The 20,009-nt window shown below is 45.8% G+C and overlaps 1 protein-coding gene across 1 annotated transcript in view; it reads right to left on the reverse strand.

The window, feature by feature from the left end:
• LOC111066899 overlaps positions 1-18,121 on the reverse strand; it is a 32,092-nt gene extending 13,971 nt beyond the window's left edge. The window contains exon 1 of the mRNA XM_022355847.2: positions 17,704-18,121. Within this exon, the coding sequence (XP_022211539.1) occupies positions 17,704-17,773 (70 nt within the window). The 5' untranslated portion in view covers positions 17,774-18,121. The remainder of the gene's footprint in view (positions 1-17,703) is intronic.
• Between the last annotated feature and the right edge of the window lie 1,888 nt (positions 18,122-20,009).

The following is a 20,009-nucleotide window of genomic DNA, read 5'->3' on the forward strand; positions in this document are numbered from 1 at the left end:
GGAAGCTGTGGCAAATACAGCTCGAGTCGGTGGATAGCAAACCATTCTGTTGGAAACTCTTTGCCACTACGAAGCAAGCAGCAGGCAAGGGCTCAAGTAGCAGCAACGAACGGACCGTAAACCTCCTTCCTCCATCGCCCGCTCGCACTTGCTGGTTTATTTTTTACATGGCGTATACGCAATGGAAATATTCCGCAATGCATTGTTTATGCTCATGTTTCGTTTGTTCTCGTTTCTCCCATTTTCTCCTGTCTAACAAATTTATTTGTTTTTTTGCAAATTTATTTGCGCTCTGTGCAATTTTTGTGATTGTTGGTTCTGGCACCGGCGAGCATTTGCAACTTTTTTAATCATTTTTATAAATTCTGTGCTCCGTCTCCGCCCCGTAACCCGTTACCCGTAACCTTTTCCAATCCACCACCGCTATTCTTTGCGTTCCTTTCGCTTTTAATTAAAACGAACTCTCAATACAATATGCTCTACTCCAGCGTCGTTTCCCTTTTTGTTTGCCCTTAATTTTGCTTCGTTTCTTGTTCCTTTTTTTTGCAGCTGTTTTTTTTTCGGCGTGGTTTTTCCAGCGCACAGATTTCCCACGTCTCATAGTTGGGTTGTTTCTGCTGCTGGTTCTTCAGTCTCTGCAGACTCTGAGGTTTATTTATTTAGTGTGGGGTGTATGTGGGGATGTGGCAACAAAAAGTTGCACAACTAAAATTAGTTAACTGGGCGGGGGTCAGAGTTGAATGCGTTCTGGCCTATAAACTGGGCAAAGGCCCGCTGCGAAAAGTGTGCCAATTGGAGAAGTTGTGGGCCCCTTGAGAAGAATCGAAAAGCAGTTCAAAGTTCAGAATTTTTCACAATTCCTTAGGTTTTTTTTTTGCTAATTGGAACTTTTTTCTGGCCAGTGGCACAGAAAAGAGAGAGTAACTTAAAGCTGCTCCCAACCAAAGCTAAACTGTTGGCCAAAAGATCATTAACGCGCTGGCAAAACGATGTCGGCAGTGGGGGGAGAGCAGGAGAGCCCTTGGCAGGACACTTCACCTGCCACGGAGGAGCAGCAGCAGAAGCAGAAGCAGCAGCTGAGGCTGGGAGCGCCAACTTACACGAAAAAGTGCAACAAACACTCGAGGAAACTTTTCTCATTTAATGTCGAGTCAAACTGAAAAGCTACTCAAAATCTATTTGAGTTTCTAGCGGTGGCTGGGAGACGGCAGCCTGAAATAGAATAAAAACCATTGGACACTTTCACAAACTAATAACAAAATATTTAGTTTACACAAATTTGAAAAAAAAGAAAACTTTGCACTCGCCTGCAATTGACAGCCATTAAAGTTGTACTGGACCCGCCCTCGGCCACACCGTTTGCTGTTTGCCGTTTGCCTCTGGGCCAATATCAATTTCAATGTTAATTTTCAATTGCAGCGTTTAAGGCGAAAAGTTTGCAGCGAACAGGAAAGAGCTGCTGGCTGCTGGATGTTTATATATTTTTTATTCTGATTTTTTTTTCGCCCATAAATGTCTGAGAAATCTATGGGTATTGGCGATGGCATGCCGCTGCATATGCTCCTGTCTGGAGGGGGGGGGGGCTGGCCTGGGGTATGCTGCGAGATGCTTTCGCATCAGCGCAAATGTCGCCGCATAATGTTTAAGAAAATATATATTCCCATTCGATGCAATGTCGCTGCGTTGTTTTTTCCACATCGTCTGCTTATTTTGCCAAAGTCAAATATTAGCTGAAAAGTTGAGAAAGTTTTCGCAAGCAATTTTGCCCTTACATTTTACCCAGTGGCAGTGGAAGAAACAGAAGCGGGAACTGGAGCCGGAGCCGGAGAAGCAGCAGGAGCAGGAGCACGAGCTGCAGGAGCTGAAGCATCCCAGAAAGTTCACGCTGGCTCCTGGTCCATCTGTCAGCCGAGAGAATTCTGTTGGCATTTTCCTGGCTTTTCCTCTGGCATTTCTTTGCCCTGCCCATCCGCCCACCATCCGCCCCCCGATCGCTATCTACACAGCTGCCTGAGCGTCTGTGGCCCCGGCATCCTTCTTGCGTTTCATTTTCCCCAAAGTGCATTAAAAAATATTGTTGCTGCATGGTCGGATACGAACAGCGCGTATCATTTTTGATAAAATTCATGGTAATTGTTTCAACTGTGAATTTATCGAAGTTTTTCATGTTACGCACAAACTTTGGCAAGCCAACAGAAAGAGACAGCCACAGAGTCACGGAGTCGGAGACGGAGACAGAGACAGAGACAGGCACAGATAGAGAGACGGTGACGGAGACGCAGTCAGTGGATGAATGCTGGGGATGGGAGGAATGGAGGGAGGCATTGCTTTGAATGGTACAATGGGGAAGAAATGGTGGTTCCGGGGGCGGATTGAATGGAGAATGGATGCTTTCGACATCGACACGGCATTGCTGTCAGTTACTTGCCTCAGCTCCTCCATTCCGTGCCGCCGTGCCCTCGCTTTCGCCAGTGTCTTTGTGGTGGAAAGGAAATTAACTCTTTAAATTTAACTTCACAGAGGATACAGTAAGTACATTGGGAAAGATTAAGGTCTTATGCGGAATCGATATGGAAAAGGATATGAAAAGGGGACTGTAACCGGTACTCGGTACTTGTAGCTTAATGGAGTACTGCTCCCAGATACATTCGTAGTTAATCGATTAAGCCCACAACATTGCTGATTTTTGGCTTGCATAGTCCAATGAAATGAATTGAAAATATCACATTAAAAATAAAAAGACTCCATTGGAATATTTTTCTAAAGAAGAATATTAATCTTTGTCACTGCTTTTGTCATAACTCTTCTACTATCACAGCGAACACTTGGGTATATGCCCCTCATTTTCATTCAACTGCCAGTTGTCCAACTTCCTTCCACCTTATGTGCAACTGAGTTTCCATATACATATGTCTATAGATGAACTCCCTAATGTCGGTTTACTTTGATCAGGCTCTGGGCTCCCGTTCCTCCCATTCTGCCACATCAAAAAGAATATTCAAGCTGAAAGTTTTAATTTGGAAACTGAAAACCCCCAGCAAACTGTCTCAATTCACAGGGCCACAACATTTACATTAACTTTTGACCTTATCGCAACAAAGCCAATAGAATCAATTTGGGCATTCAAAGACAACAGCACAGGGTAAGTGGGGCAGGAACAGGGACAGGGACAGGGACAGGGACAGGGTTAAGATGGAATCGGAGACTAGGGGCTGGACAATTCTCTGGGAGTTTACCAGGCAGCAGGACACACAAACAGTTGTGTATCAATGGCAATAAAACAAACACCAGAGGTTCAAGTTTTGCCAACGAGTTTGTGTACTTTTGCATACAGATGCGTACTTATGGTTGGCACAAGTTCCCCAGGACAATAGTGGTCAAGAGTCTGTGGCAGGGGGACATTTAAAGAGCTATCAGCAAACGGTTGGACAAGAAATCGAAGAATATTAAATGTTCCAAGCTGCCACATCATTGAATTACCAATGGGGTGTGGGGATAAATAGAAGGAAAGCTAGTTTATCAATGGCACGGCACGGCACGGCCCATCCCTACCGTTCCGAGCATATTTCATGCTAAATTATTACAAATGTACGTGGGGGGATGGTGGTGCGGCACAAATAGAGAGAATGATAATACAATAACAGGATTGGGCCAACCAAAGTAAAATTTAAACATATTTCTACCCCACGGCGGTGGCGCATACGTGGGAGTGTGGGATCGGGTGTGGATACGGGTACGGGTACGGGTACGTGGCTTTCTTGATTCAAAGTTATGACTGCTCAAGACGCGGCCGGCGGCTCTACAATTTATTGTTCACCTCCATGAAAAACTGCTGCTCTGCCGGGGATAGGGCTGCTCTTGGTCCTGGGTACGTGGCTCCGCAACTACACGAGATTATGATTAATTGTTCGGCGCTGCCACCATACACCATCCACCACCCGTACCCCCACTACAATCTGCTGCGCCACTGTACTTTCCTTTAGTTCGGTGTGGGCGTGGCACGTGTGACATAGCGCGGTCGATGACACAAGCAGCATGCAGCACTGATGGGGTGGGGCCACCAGCTGCTTTGGCTCACCTCCCCCTGTCCACGGCGGGCACATAAATACGGAGCCCAGTGACAAAGCCAAGGCATTAAAAATTAATTTACTCCGGGTTAGGAATTGCTCAGAGGCAGCAGCGGCAGCGGCAGTGGCAGGGGCAGTGGCAGCTCTTGCTAATATTTCACGCTAATTTTTGCGTAATTTAAAAACATCAAATATCCAATTAAACTTGCCACAAGCATTCATCCTCAATTTATAATAATTACAAACTAATTAACTGGGATCCCTCGCCTCGCCACGCCTCGTCAAGGCAACGCCACCATCAACCGCAAGGAATGCCGAAAATGCCAAAATAATTATTAACAAAAATTAAGTCAAATTATAGCAGTTATTCCCCACCCAACACCCTCCTTTCCAAGGCAATAAAGTTGGGAAATGTTACAAAAAATATTTAAATTTTCGTAACAGAATTTGAGAAAAATACAAAAGCCAGACTGGGCCTCGGGCCTGAAACTGACTGCCATCGGGGGGAGGGGGTGGTTAGCGGAGAGTCCTCAAAAATCTGTACCCAACTAGAGCTCATTAAAGATGTCGGCAGGCTTCTAGCCCTGATTATTTATTTTAAAGTGAGGGAGGGTGAACTGGCACTCTCTGGGAATCTGAAAAGTCACGCAAAATCTCCAGTTCTTCTCCCTGTCCAAGGCCAAATGCACGTGGCAAGTTGGCCACAAGCTTCATCAACCACAATAAGAGCCCAGAGTGAGCGGAGCAAGAGCACGAGCAGGAGCAGGAGCAGAGCCCGACTGGAAGCATGTGCGTAACGTTAATGGAATTAGAAAAGTTTTTAAGCAAAGCTGGATATATGGGTGTGATTTTGATAAAAAGTCCCTCACTATGGCCTGCTGCCACTGCCACTGCCACTGCTGCTGCTGCTGCTCCGGAAAAACTAGGAGGCATTGAGGTGCGTACATAAGCAGACGAAGCGCAAAAATTGCGTAATGAAAAAGTTTTTGCCTCTCTCGGTTTGGATAGCGGCTTTCCATCTGCCATCTCCCCAGCCAGATCTCCTTAAACATGCATAGTACATTCTCGTATGGACCGGCGGAGAATTTTTCTGACATTTTTCCAACTTGCGGCGAAATGGTGCAAAAGTTTTTGCCAAACGCAAATCACTGTCAACGGCAGACGCAGCAGCCCTGGCATATAATCAAAATTCACAGCTATTGACATGCAGGGGGCTAAGTGAGTGGCTCTGAGAGCTCCTCAAAGGCACCAATGCATTATGCCAGTGTCCAGGAGAGCAAAACAAGAATTGAAAGCGTCGTGAAGCAGGTAAAATGACCGACAAGGGCTCAAATAAAATTCACTTCATAAATAAATTAATATAAAAAATCCGCCCAAGCAGATGGTCAAGTACATTATTGATTTGCCATAAGAAAAGAGAATCGAAGCTGTACAGGCAAATGAAGAGCATTAAGGCGTACGGACTTAATTGACTAAAAATAATATAATAATAACAAAACATTACCTTTTTGCTATTCGACCCGAATCAATTCTTGCATCTGTCTTGCACATAACTTTTTTCGTAGTGTTACCTTTCAGCTAGTTAATAAATAATATGGCAAGATAGCTAAATAAAATAATTACGTGCATTTTATTTTATTTTATTTTCAGCGCATTCCATTAATTTAAAGTAAATGTCCAAAATCAATTCACTATTCAGCCAAAGAACGAGGCGTTGAAACGATCATTCTCTCCATTTATTGCCTTTAAGCTGAGAGAAATAAAATTAACGACTCTTTGAATTAAACGATTTGATTTTACGGCCAAAGTTTGGACACATTTTATGACCAATAATGCAAATCGAAATGATGCAAATGAAACTTGAGCGGCTTTTAAAGCTTTGCTCCGTGCTCTGTGCTCATTCTATATATGATATAAAATCTATTCGCTGCTGTGAGGATTGTTAGTTTGGACAGCTGTAACATGATCCGGGGCTGGGCTGGATGTTCGACAAAGTGTTGGTGTTCACATATCAAAGCCCAAATAAAAAATCAAATTTATATTTATGGGTCGGCGCCAACTGAGCCACGCCAGACAGCGGACAGCGGAGGGCAGCAGAAGTTTGCCGCCTAGCCGGACGGAATTATAATTTCAAATTTTCTCCATGCCGGCTAATAGAAAGGAGAAGAGAAGCGGAGAGGAGCAAAGGAGCAACTACTGCCAGACAAACGAGCCGTCTATCCATCCGGCCGTCTGCGTGTAAAATTATGCGCGTTGTCTGCCCAACGGCCATTAGGATGGCATTCGATTTCGATTTCGTTTAGTAGCAACAGAAAGCTGCTTTGGCAACACTTACAACTTTCGACAGTTCAAGCGATCCGGGAGGGTGGACGGGGCGCGGGCGCGGGCACTTCCCCTCCCTCAGCCTGTACGAGTAGTCAAGAGCCGCGGGACACATAAATCATATTTCGCAGAGAGCGCTTCAAGGAGCTGCCATTGATAAATGGAAAGCATCAACTTTAAGCGGAACGGTGTAACAATGATTTAGCACAGGACAGCGGAGGGGAAAAAACCCAGAGTGCTTCAGCTTTATAGGTCCGTGAAGGCTGTGGCAACTAAAAGTAGAGCAAAGGCTGAAATATTTGAAATTGTTATTGCAGGGGGATAATTATTGAATCAAATCTGTACTTAAGCAGGCACGCGCCATATAAATTATCATTTAATAATACTCGTTATATAAGTAGGTTCAATTATAACATTTCTTGAGCTCAAATATAAAATTACGACTAAATAATAAACTTAAACTCTAACGAAAAGGGAGATTTTGTTGGTGGGTTTTTAATGCTGATACCTGAATTGTGAGATAATAGTGAAGTTGAATGAGTAAGCTGTCAAATGTATCCAAACAGAAATTCGAAGTGTTCTTCCTCTGTCCTGCAAATGAGCTGACAGCATTTACAGTCCCTTCCCGTCTAAAATTTTTGTAAACGGAGAACCATTTATTTTTCTTAGCTAAAGTTCGTTGGCTTTGGCCCCCCACTTTAAGTTGTCTGATCGACTAATTGTTTATGAATCAATTGGCAAATGATGCCCCGTTAAGCGGCGGGCTAAATTTTTTATACGCCCATTAACATTTGTTTATGGCACCGCAGACAGCAAAATTGTATATTTTTATCCTCCTTTGACTCTCACATATACATCTACACAAACATTGATACGGAAAATGGAAAAAATATTAACAGCTGGTTTTTATGAAGCGCGCTCAACTATTGCCAAGTAATTCTCGTTGTTATTGATATTATTATCATTATTATGGTTATTTTGGGTTTTTATGGGCAAAGTTGGCGCTTCGAGGGGTCGCGCATAAATGAATTTAATTATGCCATCGCAAGGCGACGGCGAAGAGTAGTCGAGCAGAATACGAGCGCCTCCACCACACCCCACTATGATGTGCCCCACTGAGTGGGAATTACGGATAACAGTGTTGCTGCTCCTGCTGCCGCTGCCGACCTGTTGCCTAATGGCTTAACAAATCTGTGCGAATAGCGAAAATAATTACAATTACAACTGCTGCAGCGCGGCAGGCACACATGGCGTATACGCAACAAGCGAGTGTTTGTGAGTGAGTGCCTCCGTGTTTGTGTGTGTGTGTGTGTGTGTGAGTGTGGAATTTTGAGTGGCCCTCAGCGGTAAAGTCTTGGTGCTAGGAAGTGCCCATGGCACGACGGTCACATTGTTGGCATCAGCCATTGTTGACAGCAAGAGCCGCCGCAGTCACACTTGCAGCAGCTGCAGCAGCAACAACGAAAGCCGTGCCACCACCACAGTGGCTGCCACAACAGCAACAACAATAGCAAACTCAGTGGTTGACATTTATGCCGGCAAATGTCAGGCACGCCCAGTTCACAGGCCACGCCAGACTCGACCAGAACTGCCTCAAGGCCTCAAGGGAAGCCTCAGCAGTTCTACGCGCGTAAGAGGAATTGAGGAAATTTAGCAAAGGCTGGGCAAGATCCGAGTACCAGTGGAGTAACCCTCGTCCCATATGGGTGGGTGAAAAATGAGTACGACTGGCGGAATGCTTAACATAATCCAATCTAAGGGCCGGTAAAGCAGTTGCCTGCCGCAGCGATGCAGTGCATCAGTAAGACGAACAGCAACAGCAGAATGGGAATGCAACAAAGGGAATATATTGCAGGCTGTATTTACTTGGACTACTTACTCTCGAGTCCCTCCCTTATTCGTGTGTAGCTCCTTGGCAAGCACCGAGATTTCTTTATTATGAATGGAATGTCAACAGTGGACGCCTCCGAGAACGCAGCAGGCAGAAGTTGGAGAAACACTGAGCGAAAAAAGCCTACACAGAACAATGTATCCGTATAACGTTCTAGGATATGTATATATAGATATTGATCCCCGTGCAGAACGGCCAGAAGAAGGAGATGCTCAGAGAACACATTCTGCAGGGAAAGTCTTGCTGATGGAGTGAAACTTTTTCACAGTGAAAGAATGCAATGGATTAATACTTAATAGAAGTCAGAGAAGAAAGACCAACTACTCAATCATAATTTCCATATTCCTTTTGTCGTTTTTTGCCAGAGAGAATGTGTCATGGGGCGTATGCGTTATGCGGCTTAAATTTACATCGAATTCCCTTTTTGGCTTAATGTAAAACTGTAATTTATTTATTTATTTAAATAATGGCCTGGCCAAGTGCTCTGTGCACTGACTGCCAGGACAGTGACAACGGCAAATAGCTCGGCTTTTATAAAGAAATGTAATTAAACCTACGAGTACGAGTATATTCATACTACAACATATTTGTCTCCTTGTTTTTGCTGTGAATTTATGTGGCTTTTGAAGCTCTGTCATTTTTCACATTTCGCCTTCGTATGCATGAAGTTCTGCATGGTATATGGCCTGCTGCTTGGTGATATAAATTAATAAAATATTTTAATTAAATGTGGTCGAGCGGATGTGCATTGAGTTATTGCCCTTAGTGAGAACTAGGCAGCACTTGGAGTAGCATAAAGAATGAATGATAAGCAATCCTCTGGAATCAATCACTTCAAATAAGAACTTTGTGTCTTCTTCTGTGATAAGTTAAGCCTGACGCTCGACCCATTATAATTAACACACAATCACTTAAGCTGAATGCCATCAACAGACATTAACTTGAGCTACAACTAAGGTGACAAATCATCGCCGGCAATAGATGTATTTACCTTTTCAAAGTCAATTGCTAAATGGCTAAGTAATTACTTCAAATGATGTGGTTACATTTTTACAACACAATTGAAGGAGCAGAAGCGACGAAACATTCGCAGGATGTCTGACTGCAATGTGGCGACTGGGCAATTTGCTGCAATCCCAGTTAGCTGGAAAGCTGCTGAGCAATTTGCCCGGCCATTATTCATGGCACATATTGAGGCACCAGTCTGGGAGCAAGCAGGCACACAGACAGACCGAGAGACCGAGACCAAAACCAGCACCAAATGACCAGCAAAAGTGGCAAATCTTTGTTCACACCTTAGACGGCAGTCGCCGAACGGGAAACATGACTGACCGTACCGGGTCCGGGTCTGGCTCGAGCTTCTGCTTGGGCCTTGTCGCATGTGTGTTGGGAGCTATTTTTATGGATTTCTGCGTATGTCCTTTCGGTCAACCTTAAAAGTGTTTTCCTCTACATAAATTTGCTATAAAAACCATTTAAACGGAAACGGTTCAAACATTCAAAAGGGGATGCCAAAAACTATACAGCCAGCTCCCTACTGGAAGGACTTAGGCAGGGGTGAAGCCGAGTATGGACACACGGGTACGCTCCAGTTGTCGGTTGACTTGTGGTCCAAACCAACTCAGTCCAGGTCCAGGTCCAGTCCGGCCCGGCCCGCTCCGCTGGCCAAATCTAAACTGCTCCAATAAAGCAAATTATCGTTAAAATGCTGCTGCACATAAGAAGATTTACGATTGCTCAGCTCGTTGCTCGTCGTTTGGGTTTTTGGCAGCAGCAGCAGCATCGCAAACAGGAGCTGGAGAAGGATAAGGATAAGGTTGGGGCACAGTCGGAGTCGGAGTCAGAGTCAGAGGAGCAGCACAGATACAACCTTTGGCCATGATTCGGTTTTTGGTAGCTTGTTGTCCGTTGTACATTTGCGGTTCCCGGTTGCCCCCCCCCTTTCGTTTGTTTACTCTGCTGCTGCTCTTGATTTTTGTGCTCTTCTCGATTTGTTCAAGGATTCGTTTAGTCGAACCTTTTTGCCTTTACACACTCCCCTGTGCTTCTTATTTTTGTTCTACCCTCCTCGTTCTTTTTTTTTTGTTTTTGTGTGTTGGGTTTCCCTGAGCTTTTGGGTCACTCCTCCTGCATTCGATTTCCCTAGCAAGGGCCAAATGAGCGTATGACCAAAACAAATAACCCGCAAAGTGAGCTGTTCTGGGGTAGTGGACAGGGTCCCATATGGGTAGCTGGGTATCTCTCTGTGTCCCAGTGTGTGTGTGTGTGTCCCTACCTCGTGTGTGCCTGTGTAAGACGGTGGTGAATGGCCATATGAGCTGTGTGTGTGTGTGTGTGTGTCTGTTGATTTGCAGTGCCATGAATGCTTCAACGCTTCTGGCCACAGCTGGTGCGCAAATCTCACACAGTTGGTTATTTGAAAATTGATGATAGCATCAAGATTGGGTCGCCAAAATGTCCACGCACACAGCCACATAGATATCCCCTGCTGTGTGTGTGTGTCTGTAAGCTAGAGATGAGCACGTGACAGATGCGATTGTCACGAAATCTGTGCTGACGAACTGGCAATTAGCCTCTGACCTTTTGGTATCCGGCAAACTTGAAAGTAGAAATGGTAAATGGTCAGGGGTAGGTTAGGTTCATACAAGGATCATAGCAAAATCTGTGTGACTTGATTGGTTGCTGAGTGCTGCAGCTGCCCTGCCCTCAAAAGTGTGGCTCCTTTCTCCCATCCTTTGGTTATATCGGACCTTCTCTAACACTAAATTTGATTGTAATCTCCGCCGCTTTTCATATGTGGCCCACTGGCATTAACTTTTGCCATTTGCTCTGCGGGTTTTGCAGAGGACATCGGATATCGGCCTAAAAGGTTTTTGCGGCTCACATTAAAATTGAAGCAACATTTGATTGCAATTTAATATTTGCTATGTGGCGGGCAGAGCAACCCCAGGCCATTTCCGATGAGGCTATAATTATTAATGAGTTAGTGAATCTGCGCTGCAGGCGCGTGTGTGGTATCCGCTTGGCCATTGTCCAGAAAAGGCTACCCCCATCAACCACCTCCACCCCCACCTCCACCCGCGGATAGAGCCATATCAGAGGGCTCATTTGGCCGGACAGCTTCCGCCAGCTTTTTGGGGAGCGGAGCCTCTCGATCAGCGCTAATGAACCTTTTGCCAACTGGTCTCTCCCGACCTATGGCCCTCCACCTCCACCTCCCCCCTCTCCGCTCTCTTCTCGCTCTCTTTTTTGGCCCTTCAGTGTCAGCTTTTTCGCCCTGGCCGCTATCTGTGTTGATGCATGCGTTTTCTTTGTCTCCTTTATCAGGACTTCCTGTCATTACTCCTGCTATCGCTGTGCCCCAGAGTCGCTTCCGTGTCCGAGTCCGAGTCCGTGTCCGCGCATTACCTTGTCGCCATGTCCTCGATGTCGTCGCTTTTTGCGCTCACTGCTCGTCCTGGCCCGGCGAGATTACAACGCCCAGTTTTCAGTTCCCATCAGCAGGTCCCCTTGTGCCAGGCTGCCCATTGCTTAATTTCGATGGCAATTATTTATTTAAACCGCCTCCTGCCTCCATGCTCCCCCGCTCCACGCCTGCCCATTGGAACATGGCCTGGCTTAATTGTTTGACTTGGCGTCTGAAACTATGGGCATAGCCCTGCTGCTCACAGCACTCCCAGCCAGTACTGGAGTGGTGGCGCTTTGTACGCCGCTTTGACAACTCGTTGACCGTAAATTTCCAAGTTTTTCATTAGGCTGCCGACTGCCTGCCTGCATGCCTCGCCCGCCTCGCCTGACAGTCCCAGGCGGGACTCCCTCCTCCGTTTTCTAATCAACTTGGCCGCAGTTTGTCGCGTTGCCTGCGTCTTCGCCTACGTCTGCCCCTCCGAAAAATGGTGAAACGGAAAACTTTTGCACCTCCTACATTCTGGCATGTTTAATGAAAGCGTTTTCACTGCGATTTCATTTCATTTAGCCGCCTCTTTTGCCAGTACGGCCCGACTGGCTCATTCATTATGCTCAGCTCAGATTTGTAATTTACACCTGAGGCCAACAAGCGGTGAAACAATAGGGGAGGTGGGGAGGGGAGCGAGGGCTGTGCATAATATTTGCCAGACAACAAACAAGGCCAATCACAAGTTTTTCTCACCACCGATTTGTACGTAAAAGTGTGTATGGATGGAGCAAGTCCGTCATCATTGGCATTGGCTCAAACTGGATCCAAGGAAGATTCTATGGGTGTGCTGGTATTTCCCTGGAATCTGAGAGAGAGTGTGGAACAGCCTGTTTAAATATTTGCAATGGGATCAGAGTGCCATCGATTCCTACTCGCAAAAAAAAAGAACAAACACTCTGCGTGGAAAGTGTACCCGGCTTAAATGCTTGAAAAACCCTTACACACACACACACACACACACACACACACACGCACAGACACTCTGACAATAGGGCCAAAGCCGTCCTAATTCCCTCAGCCATCCGCTCGGGGACTAGGCCAAAATATGAAATGGCTCACTGCAATTATGATGGGTGGCGGGGGACTGGGGTGCTGGCTGGCTCCTAGTGCTGGTGCTGTGGCTGTTGCTGGGACTGTTTCCGTTGCTGGCGCTGTTTCCTGCTGCAGCTGCAACTGCTGTAAAATGTTTATGATGCTTTTATGGCAGCTGCCCTCGGCTCGGAGCTCCGAGCTCAGAGCTCAGTGCTCGGAGCCTGAAGCTCGGAAGAGCCCCCTTTGCGAGGGGCTAAGTGGGTGAGTGCTCAAAGAATTAACAATATGAATATGAATTATAAATATGCAAAGGCACTGGCGAGGGGGAAAGCGGGGCTGAAGTGCTAAATGGCTTATTATGATTACAATTATTGTGCTCTTTGTGTTGTCGCCCGGCAATGTGCAGCAATTTGCCTGTTTACACGGTGGCGAACAAAGGCAGAGCTGAGCAGAAGAGCGCCTGATTCCACTCGCATTGACGTCACAGTCCCAAATCCATCAGACGCCACGTGGTGCCAAGGTCGTCCTTTGTTCACATATTTAAATTTTAAATGCCAACGGCGCCCAGTCCTCAGCCCGCTCGGCCACTTTTTCACTTGTGCATAATCTTTAATTTAAACAGATGCCGAAAGCCAAAAATAAAGCCGCTGCCGGTCACGGCATCTAGAGTGAAAATCTACAGCCGGCCACTGCCGCCCGGCTAAACTACGAATAAAACTGCACGTGCCGGGCAAGCTGAAAAAGCCACAAAAAATATATAAAAACCAAATCTTGTACATAATATAAAATAAAATGCCGGGATCTGGTCAACGGACCCCGTCCCCGTCAGACCGTAGCAGAACGGAAACTGTCGTCGAATGGATGCGGTTGAAGCTGGGACCTAAAACCGAAATTGAGGGGTTGGTGGGGACTCTACTCTATGGCTGTTGGTATTTGGCTTCAAAGTACGCAGACCCATTTTCGGTTGAACTGAATGAGCTTATTACTTGGGTTAGCTTTACCCCTCTAAGATATTTTTTAAATGTTTTGGCATGATGTAAGATTATTGCATAAATGAATAAATTGTAACATAAATTATAAAATTTTAAAAGTAGTTGGGAAATTCTGAGTTATATATTCTAAATAAATGTCAAGTTCGCTGCTCATTGGAGGGCACTTAGATATCTATTTGTACTCTCTGATTTGTGTGGAAGAAATAAATCTGACCCAATATTTTTCTTTTATATTTAAGATTTTATTAATTTGGGAAGAGCAATCGCTGGTCGACTCTTCCATTTGGGTATGTTAGTTATTTGTTTTGGCTGCTCTTCCAGACAGTGTATTTTCATAAATTCCATCAGAGCCGCAGCGGCTTTGGACATTGGTGCTGGCCAGTGGTGCTTGGCAGGAACTCGCTGGAGAGTCTGGCTGGCTCTAGCTGCTGTTGCTGCCGCACTGGCATGTGGGCCCTTGCCAGACACAAAGTGTGGCAGGATGGATGAGTCCGGGACATGTGAGTGCGTCGCTGTGGCTGCGGCGACACATAAAGCACATTTACGGAATACGCGCGTTCTCCGAATTTGTGGCACGCGTTGAATTTCGCATGGTGCTGCATCGGGCACGAGACTGGCAGCCAGCAGCAGCATTGGGGCAGCTTTAAGTGCCAAGGAAAGTGCTTAAAGTGTTTGAGTAGTCTCAGATCTTGACCTAGGCATAAGGCGAAGGCGTTGACTTGCCGCTTGCTTATCTTGGACTGGGTTCAGCTTCTGCCTCTGCCTCGTCTGCTCAGGAATTTGACTCTCGCCCCGCTGCCCGCTGCTCCCTGCTCTCTGGTCTCTGCTCTGTGTGTGTTTGTGCGCTTTGTTAGAAATTTATTTATCAACGCTTTTTGTATTTCCGCTGCGGCTGGAGCTTTGGTTCCATGCGGCTGTTTGCTTTTTGTTTATTTTCATACACTTCCTCATTTTTAATTTATGACAATGGCCCCGGCTTTTGTTAAAGCCGAGGACGGACCGTTCCTGCCACGCCCTTCCTCTACCCCTACCCCTACAGCCACTGCCACTGCTGCTGCTGCTGTTGCTGCTGGTCCTGGTCCTGGTCCAGCAGCAGTGTTATTGTAACTGATGCTCTTATAAATGGCCTCTGCCCGTCAGACAGCATTTCGTTTGTCGCTTTTATCGCAAAACTGGGACCCGACCCCCCACCCCCCGACACCGGAATGCGGCGGATGGCTGGTAATGGTGGTGTGGGTGGCTGTGTGCCCCCCCCCCACACGTATACTTTGTATTTCCGTTCGCCCCCATTGTCCTTGACAGTTTCATTATGACAGCTGGCGGCAGTCGACGAACCCTCCTTTCTTCAATCTCCTTCCACTTTTCGCTGATTTTGGTTTTTGTTTAGTTCCGCAGTGGCGCTATTAAAGTGTCATCTTGTTGTTGTTGTTGTTATTTGCTGCTGCTTTGGCCGCTTTTGCCGGGCGACTAAAACAATGGACAAGTGTTGGCATTATTATTATTATCATTATCAAACGCGCTTCCTCTTCCGCCGCAGCGGACAAAGATAAAGGACAAAGACCAGGCGCCCAGATAAAACGCTCCCATTCATGCTCTTGACTGATTTTTAGTTAATTTCGTTGGCTTTGTGTGCTGTGGGTGGTGCTGTGGGTGTTGCGCTCTGTATCAAAGGAAGAAGTCACAAAAAGAAAATCGAGGTATGGAAGCTGTTTGTTCCGCAATCAATTGTCGGTCATTTCATATAAATCATTAAGTTGGAAATTTGAATAATAATTGAAATGGGTCGAAAGGCGACCCACAGACTGAGCCTGAATTATCGCTGCCATTCTAGGGTAAATTCAGAATACCTGTCAGAATTTACATTAAATTGGAACAATGAGGAACCTCGTGGTTAAGTGACTGATAAATATTAAAATTTTATCTATTCGATCGACCTTGTACTTCCACTGACTTAACAACAGTCCAAATGCTGCAGAGATGGAAAATAAATTCTATGGAAGTGCTGAGTCTCCTGTAGCTCCTCTGCTGCCTTCTTGCTCGGCGTTGTCTCTTTGTGGAATTGCCTGAATGCGCAGATATTTAATTGAAATAAATTCTTGCTCGTCAGGCCGGCGATGACTTCTGCCCGGCGAATGTTACGAGCAGTCAGTCAGACATTTTTGCGTATTTCGGGCCATATTAAAAGAAGCAACTCGGCTGGGATTTATGGCTGCACTCGTCCCACCGTCGTAGCAGCAGCAGCAGCAGCTCCTTTGCTGCTCTGCTCCACGGGCTCCTCTGATTCTCCGGCATCAGTGGTCTGGCTCACATAAATATGCAATTATTTTGCATTTTCCGCTCTCACGCTCGATTTTTATTTATTTGCATGCCTCATGCCGCTGGGTGGGCGCTGTGGCTTCACGCACATTCCGCCATGTTTATGACACTCGCGACTTTTGGGCGGCGACAGCAAATTGACTTTTACACAAAGATGCTGGCGGTGCTGCGGCTGCGGGTGTGGATGTGGAGTGGATGGCAGTGGGATATATCTTTTTATGTGACATATTTATTTGTTGATTCATATATTTATTCTTATTTATATGCATAATTTGCATTTGACATATTTTTATGGGGCTCGTGCAGTGCGCGCGACCAAAGCGAAATCAAAATATTGTATTCCACATGCAAATATTTTCACATTTCCCGCTGGGTTTCGTGCTGGGGTTGGTGTATCTCTTATGGATTTCTACTTTACCCTGCATACAAATGTACAATGTACATGTGTAAGTACCCGAAAATCTCTGCTTATCGAGCACTTTGAAAACATTCATCTTTGTTTTATTGCGTCATGTAATGCGGGGTTGATGAAGAAAAGGATTTGAATTTTAAACAAAGAAATAAACTATAAAATAAACTAGAGGACGAAGATGCTTATACCTTTATGCCAACTGTTAAAAGTTTGCTTTTTTTCCATCTAATTTTTAGCATGGAAAGAAAGCCGCTGCTAACTGACACTCGGCATGGAATCATAAAGCCGATTGACTAAATTTAAACTTGCATTGCTTAAAGTTGTCTTTGTGCACCCTTTCTAGTTGTTAAGCTTATTATAAATGTTTTCTAAACAAATGTATTACATGTATGAAGTTAGATAACATTTATCACAAAACAACAATGGGGAGTATATTTTTGTTTTCTGGGCTTTTTAGATTATCCAGCAATATAATTCCAATTTTTCATGAAAACCTTTTGATTGAAACTTTACAATTTCTTCATCAATCATCCCTCACATCACCCTTCGCTCTGAGCTATTCCCTTTTCTTTGTTTCTATGAAATATGCAAGTCCTCAATGCAAACAAATGTGCATTATTTTGACAAATATGCTTCAACAAATGCCGTAATTTACATGCTGAGATGGCTATAATGTTTTTCTGTTTGCTACCATTTTTATGGCAGCTTTATGCACTTGGCCTTTATGTGTTGCAAGTGTGTGTGTGTGTGTGTGCAACAAATTGAAATGTGCATTGCCAATGGTGTCACAGTGTGTGCGTGGCTTTGGTTATTACTTATTATAGTTTTTGTTGCTGTTGCTGCTGCTGATGCTGCTGCCTTTTGTGGCAACGATAAGCCTTTTGCATATCGAATATTATTTGCCAGGCAGGCGGCAAAGCTGCAAGAAAAATGTTTGTTCATTTAAGATAAATTTATGGTTGTTGTCGGTGCAAATTGCAGCATTTATTGAATTGTTGGCTGTGCCACTGCTGCCACTGCTGCCGTTACTGCCACCAATCCGATCTCGATGCGAGGGCTCGTAAATAGTTGTGCAAATAAATCGCAGCCCGGTCGATAGTCGGGCGTTTATGACATTTATGGGTGTGGCAGAGGGTGTTTGATGGGGTGGGGTGGAGGACCGACCTACTGTTAATCGTGTTCATAAATATCAAGCTACGTTTCAGCCTACTTACCGTTAAACGTGGCCAGAAGCAGGGCGCCGAACAGGCGCAGCATCAGCACCATCGCTGACTGCGTGCTCATCTTCAAATCCTCTCCAATTTACTTGTAATCCAGAGCAGAGCCTATAGTTTAATGTCGCTCCCAGACTGGAACTAAGGGTGAGCCTGATGCTGATGCCAAGCATTAAACGGAAACGCGTTTACATTGCCGCGATAAGAAACGGAAATGCTCGGTTCAGAGCTGGAGCACCGTCAGTGTCGGCGGAAAGCAGGAGCAGAAGGCAGGAAGCGATGTGCCCGACGGCTGGCAGTTTGACTGCCTCTAAATGCGGCACGCTCCCTGCTGCGGTCCCGATGACTTTCCTTCTTTTCTTTGTCTTGTCACGAAAGGCTGTTTTCCCCGTCGCGGATGCTGCTGCTTCTGCTGCTGGTGCTGCTGCTGATATTTATGGCCGCGACGCTAGTTCCTCATGGCTGTGGCGACGGGTGTTCCAGGCTGCATTTTATTGGCCAAATTAACGCTGCACTTTCACTGCTGCCAGTTGTGCAGTATTTAAACAAGGAGTTGCTTATGGCACTGGGGAGCGCGCATATTAAATTCCCGGCTCGGCTCATGCATCATCCCGTGGCGGAGACTTTTGCTAGCTTACATGCAAAATCCACGTTAAAGATTTATCGTTCTCTGCTCGGAGCTGTTGCTGTTGTTATGGCTGCTGTTGCTGCTGCTGCTGCTACTGCCCCCGATAATGTTATGTTCTCGGAATTTATGCCTGTCTCGTCGACTTTCAGACATTGGCACAGGCCCCCGCCTTAGCATTGGCTTAAAGTCGGGACAGGCCAGGCAGCAGGTTTGCAGGATGGTTTGGGCCTCCCAGTCCCAGTCCCAAGAGCACGCAGCTGACTGGCTGCTGCCGTGTCACGGGCGACCCATGTGGCGTATACGTCATGCGGATTGTCTTTGTGCTAAGCGAGCTGCCACACAGCAAACCCCATGGAAGCGGAACAGTTGAACGGAGCTAAAGCAGAGCAAGGGACTGCAGAAGTCAGCTTCGGGCACTGATTTCCTTTGCCATAAGAGGTGCTAAATGGCAACCAAAATATGCCAACACTTGGGATTAAAGATGATGCTAACCAGGTTAATGGATTAAACAATCTTTCAAAAGCTATCTGTCCCAAAGGGTACGATTGCTGATGTGAACTTCTCATATGTCCAAGTCCATGGTTCACCGTAGGCCTATCTGCTAGTTCCCAGCAGTACCATTGAATCATAAGTGATACATATATCCAAATAGATTTAATAAGAAGTCTCTTTTATGCATTGCAAAACTGACTTTAAACGGTTTTCAAGCTTAAATGCTGTATTATCGGTCTATTGTCTACCAGTTTCCCAACACATTCATCTTGTGGCATCGCCGCCCCACTTTGTTATCCATCGCTGCTGCTCCGGCACACAAAAATGCTAACAATTCAAAACTCAATCTGTAATACACTGCCGGCTACTTTGGGCGCCCCGCCCCTCCCCAGCTACCACACAAAAAATTCTACTGTGACGCCAACTGTCTGACAAATCGACAGTTGTATGCTGCAGGCCTTGGCAAGCCCTCAGCCTGTGCTTGTGCCTGTGCTTGTGCCTGTGCCTCAGCCTTAGCCTCAGCTGGTCTGGCCTGTGGGGCGCAAATCAAATTGGCCGCCAAACGTTGCCTGGCGTCAAAAGTCATCCATCACGGACGTGGAGGACAGCGACGTGGGGCGCATCCAACTTTGCATGAAATTGGCTGTGTTTAAGCCAAAGGCAACAGCAGCAACAACACCAAGTTGGACTTGGACATGGACTAGCAGTGGAAGGAGTGTGACTAGGACTCGGACTGGCACTCGCACTAGGAGTGGGAGTAGGAGTAGGACTTGCCACTCGAGACTTAATAAACTGAGCCCGCGGGCCAGCACGAGCAGCGGAGGAAACGCAGAAAAAGGGCAAAATGAACACAAGCACGAAAATGTATGTAAATAAATAAACGCTTAACTCTTTTTCAAAGCCAAGTTCGTGGAGCAGGCTGAAAAAATACTCCACGGCTGCCTCGACAGTGAGGTACCCACTGGGATTCAGTGGTTGATGTGGCGGATATTATATCCGTATGGATATATTTTTATGTATTTAATATTTAACAAATATTTGACCTCCCGTTTTAAACAATTATCCGGTAATATCAGCCTTTGTAGGAATGCATAATGAATTCGATGCTACAATTTTTTGTTATATTTTTGAATTAAAAAGGGAAACTCCTAGGCCTGCACTCTTTAAGTACCGGGCAATATAAAAC

The sequence above is a fragment of the Drosophila obscura genome, unplaced genomic scaffold, assembly GCF_018151105.1.
Source record: "Drosophila obscura isolate BZ-5 IFL unplaced genomic scaffold, ASM1815110v1 contig_150, whole genome shotgun sequence".
Classification (NCBI taxonomy): Eukaryota; Metazoa; Arthropoda; class Insecta; order Diptera; family Drosophilidae; genus Drosophila; species Drosophila obscura.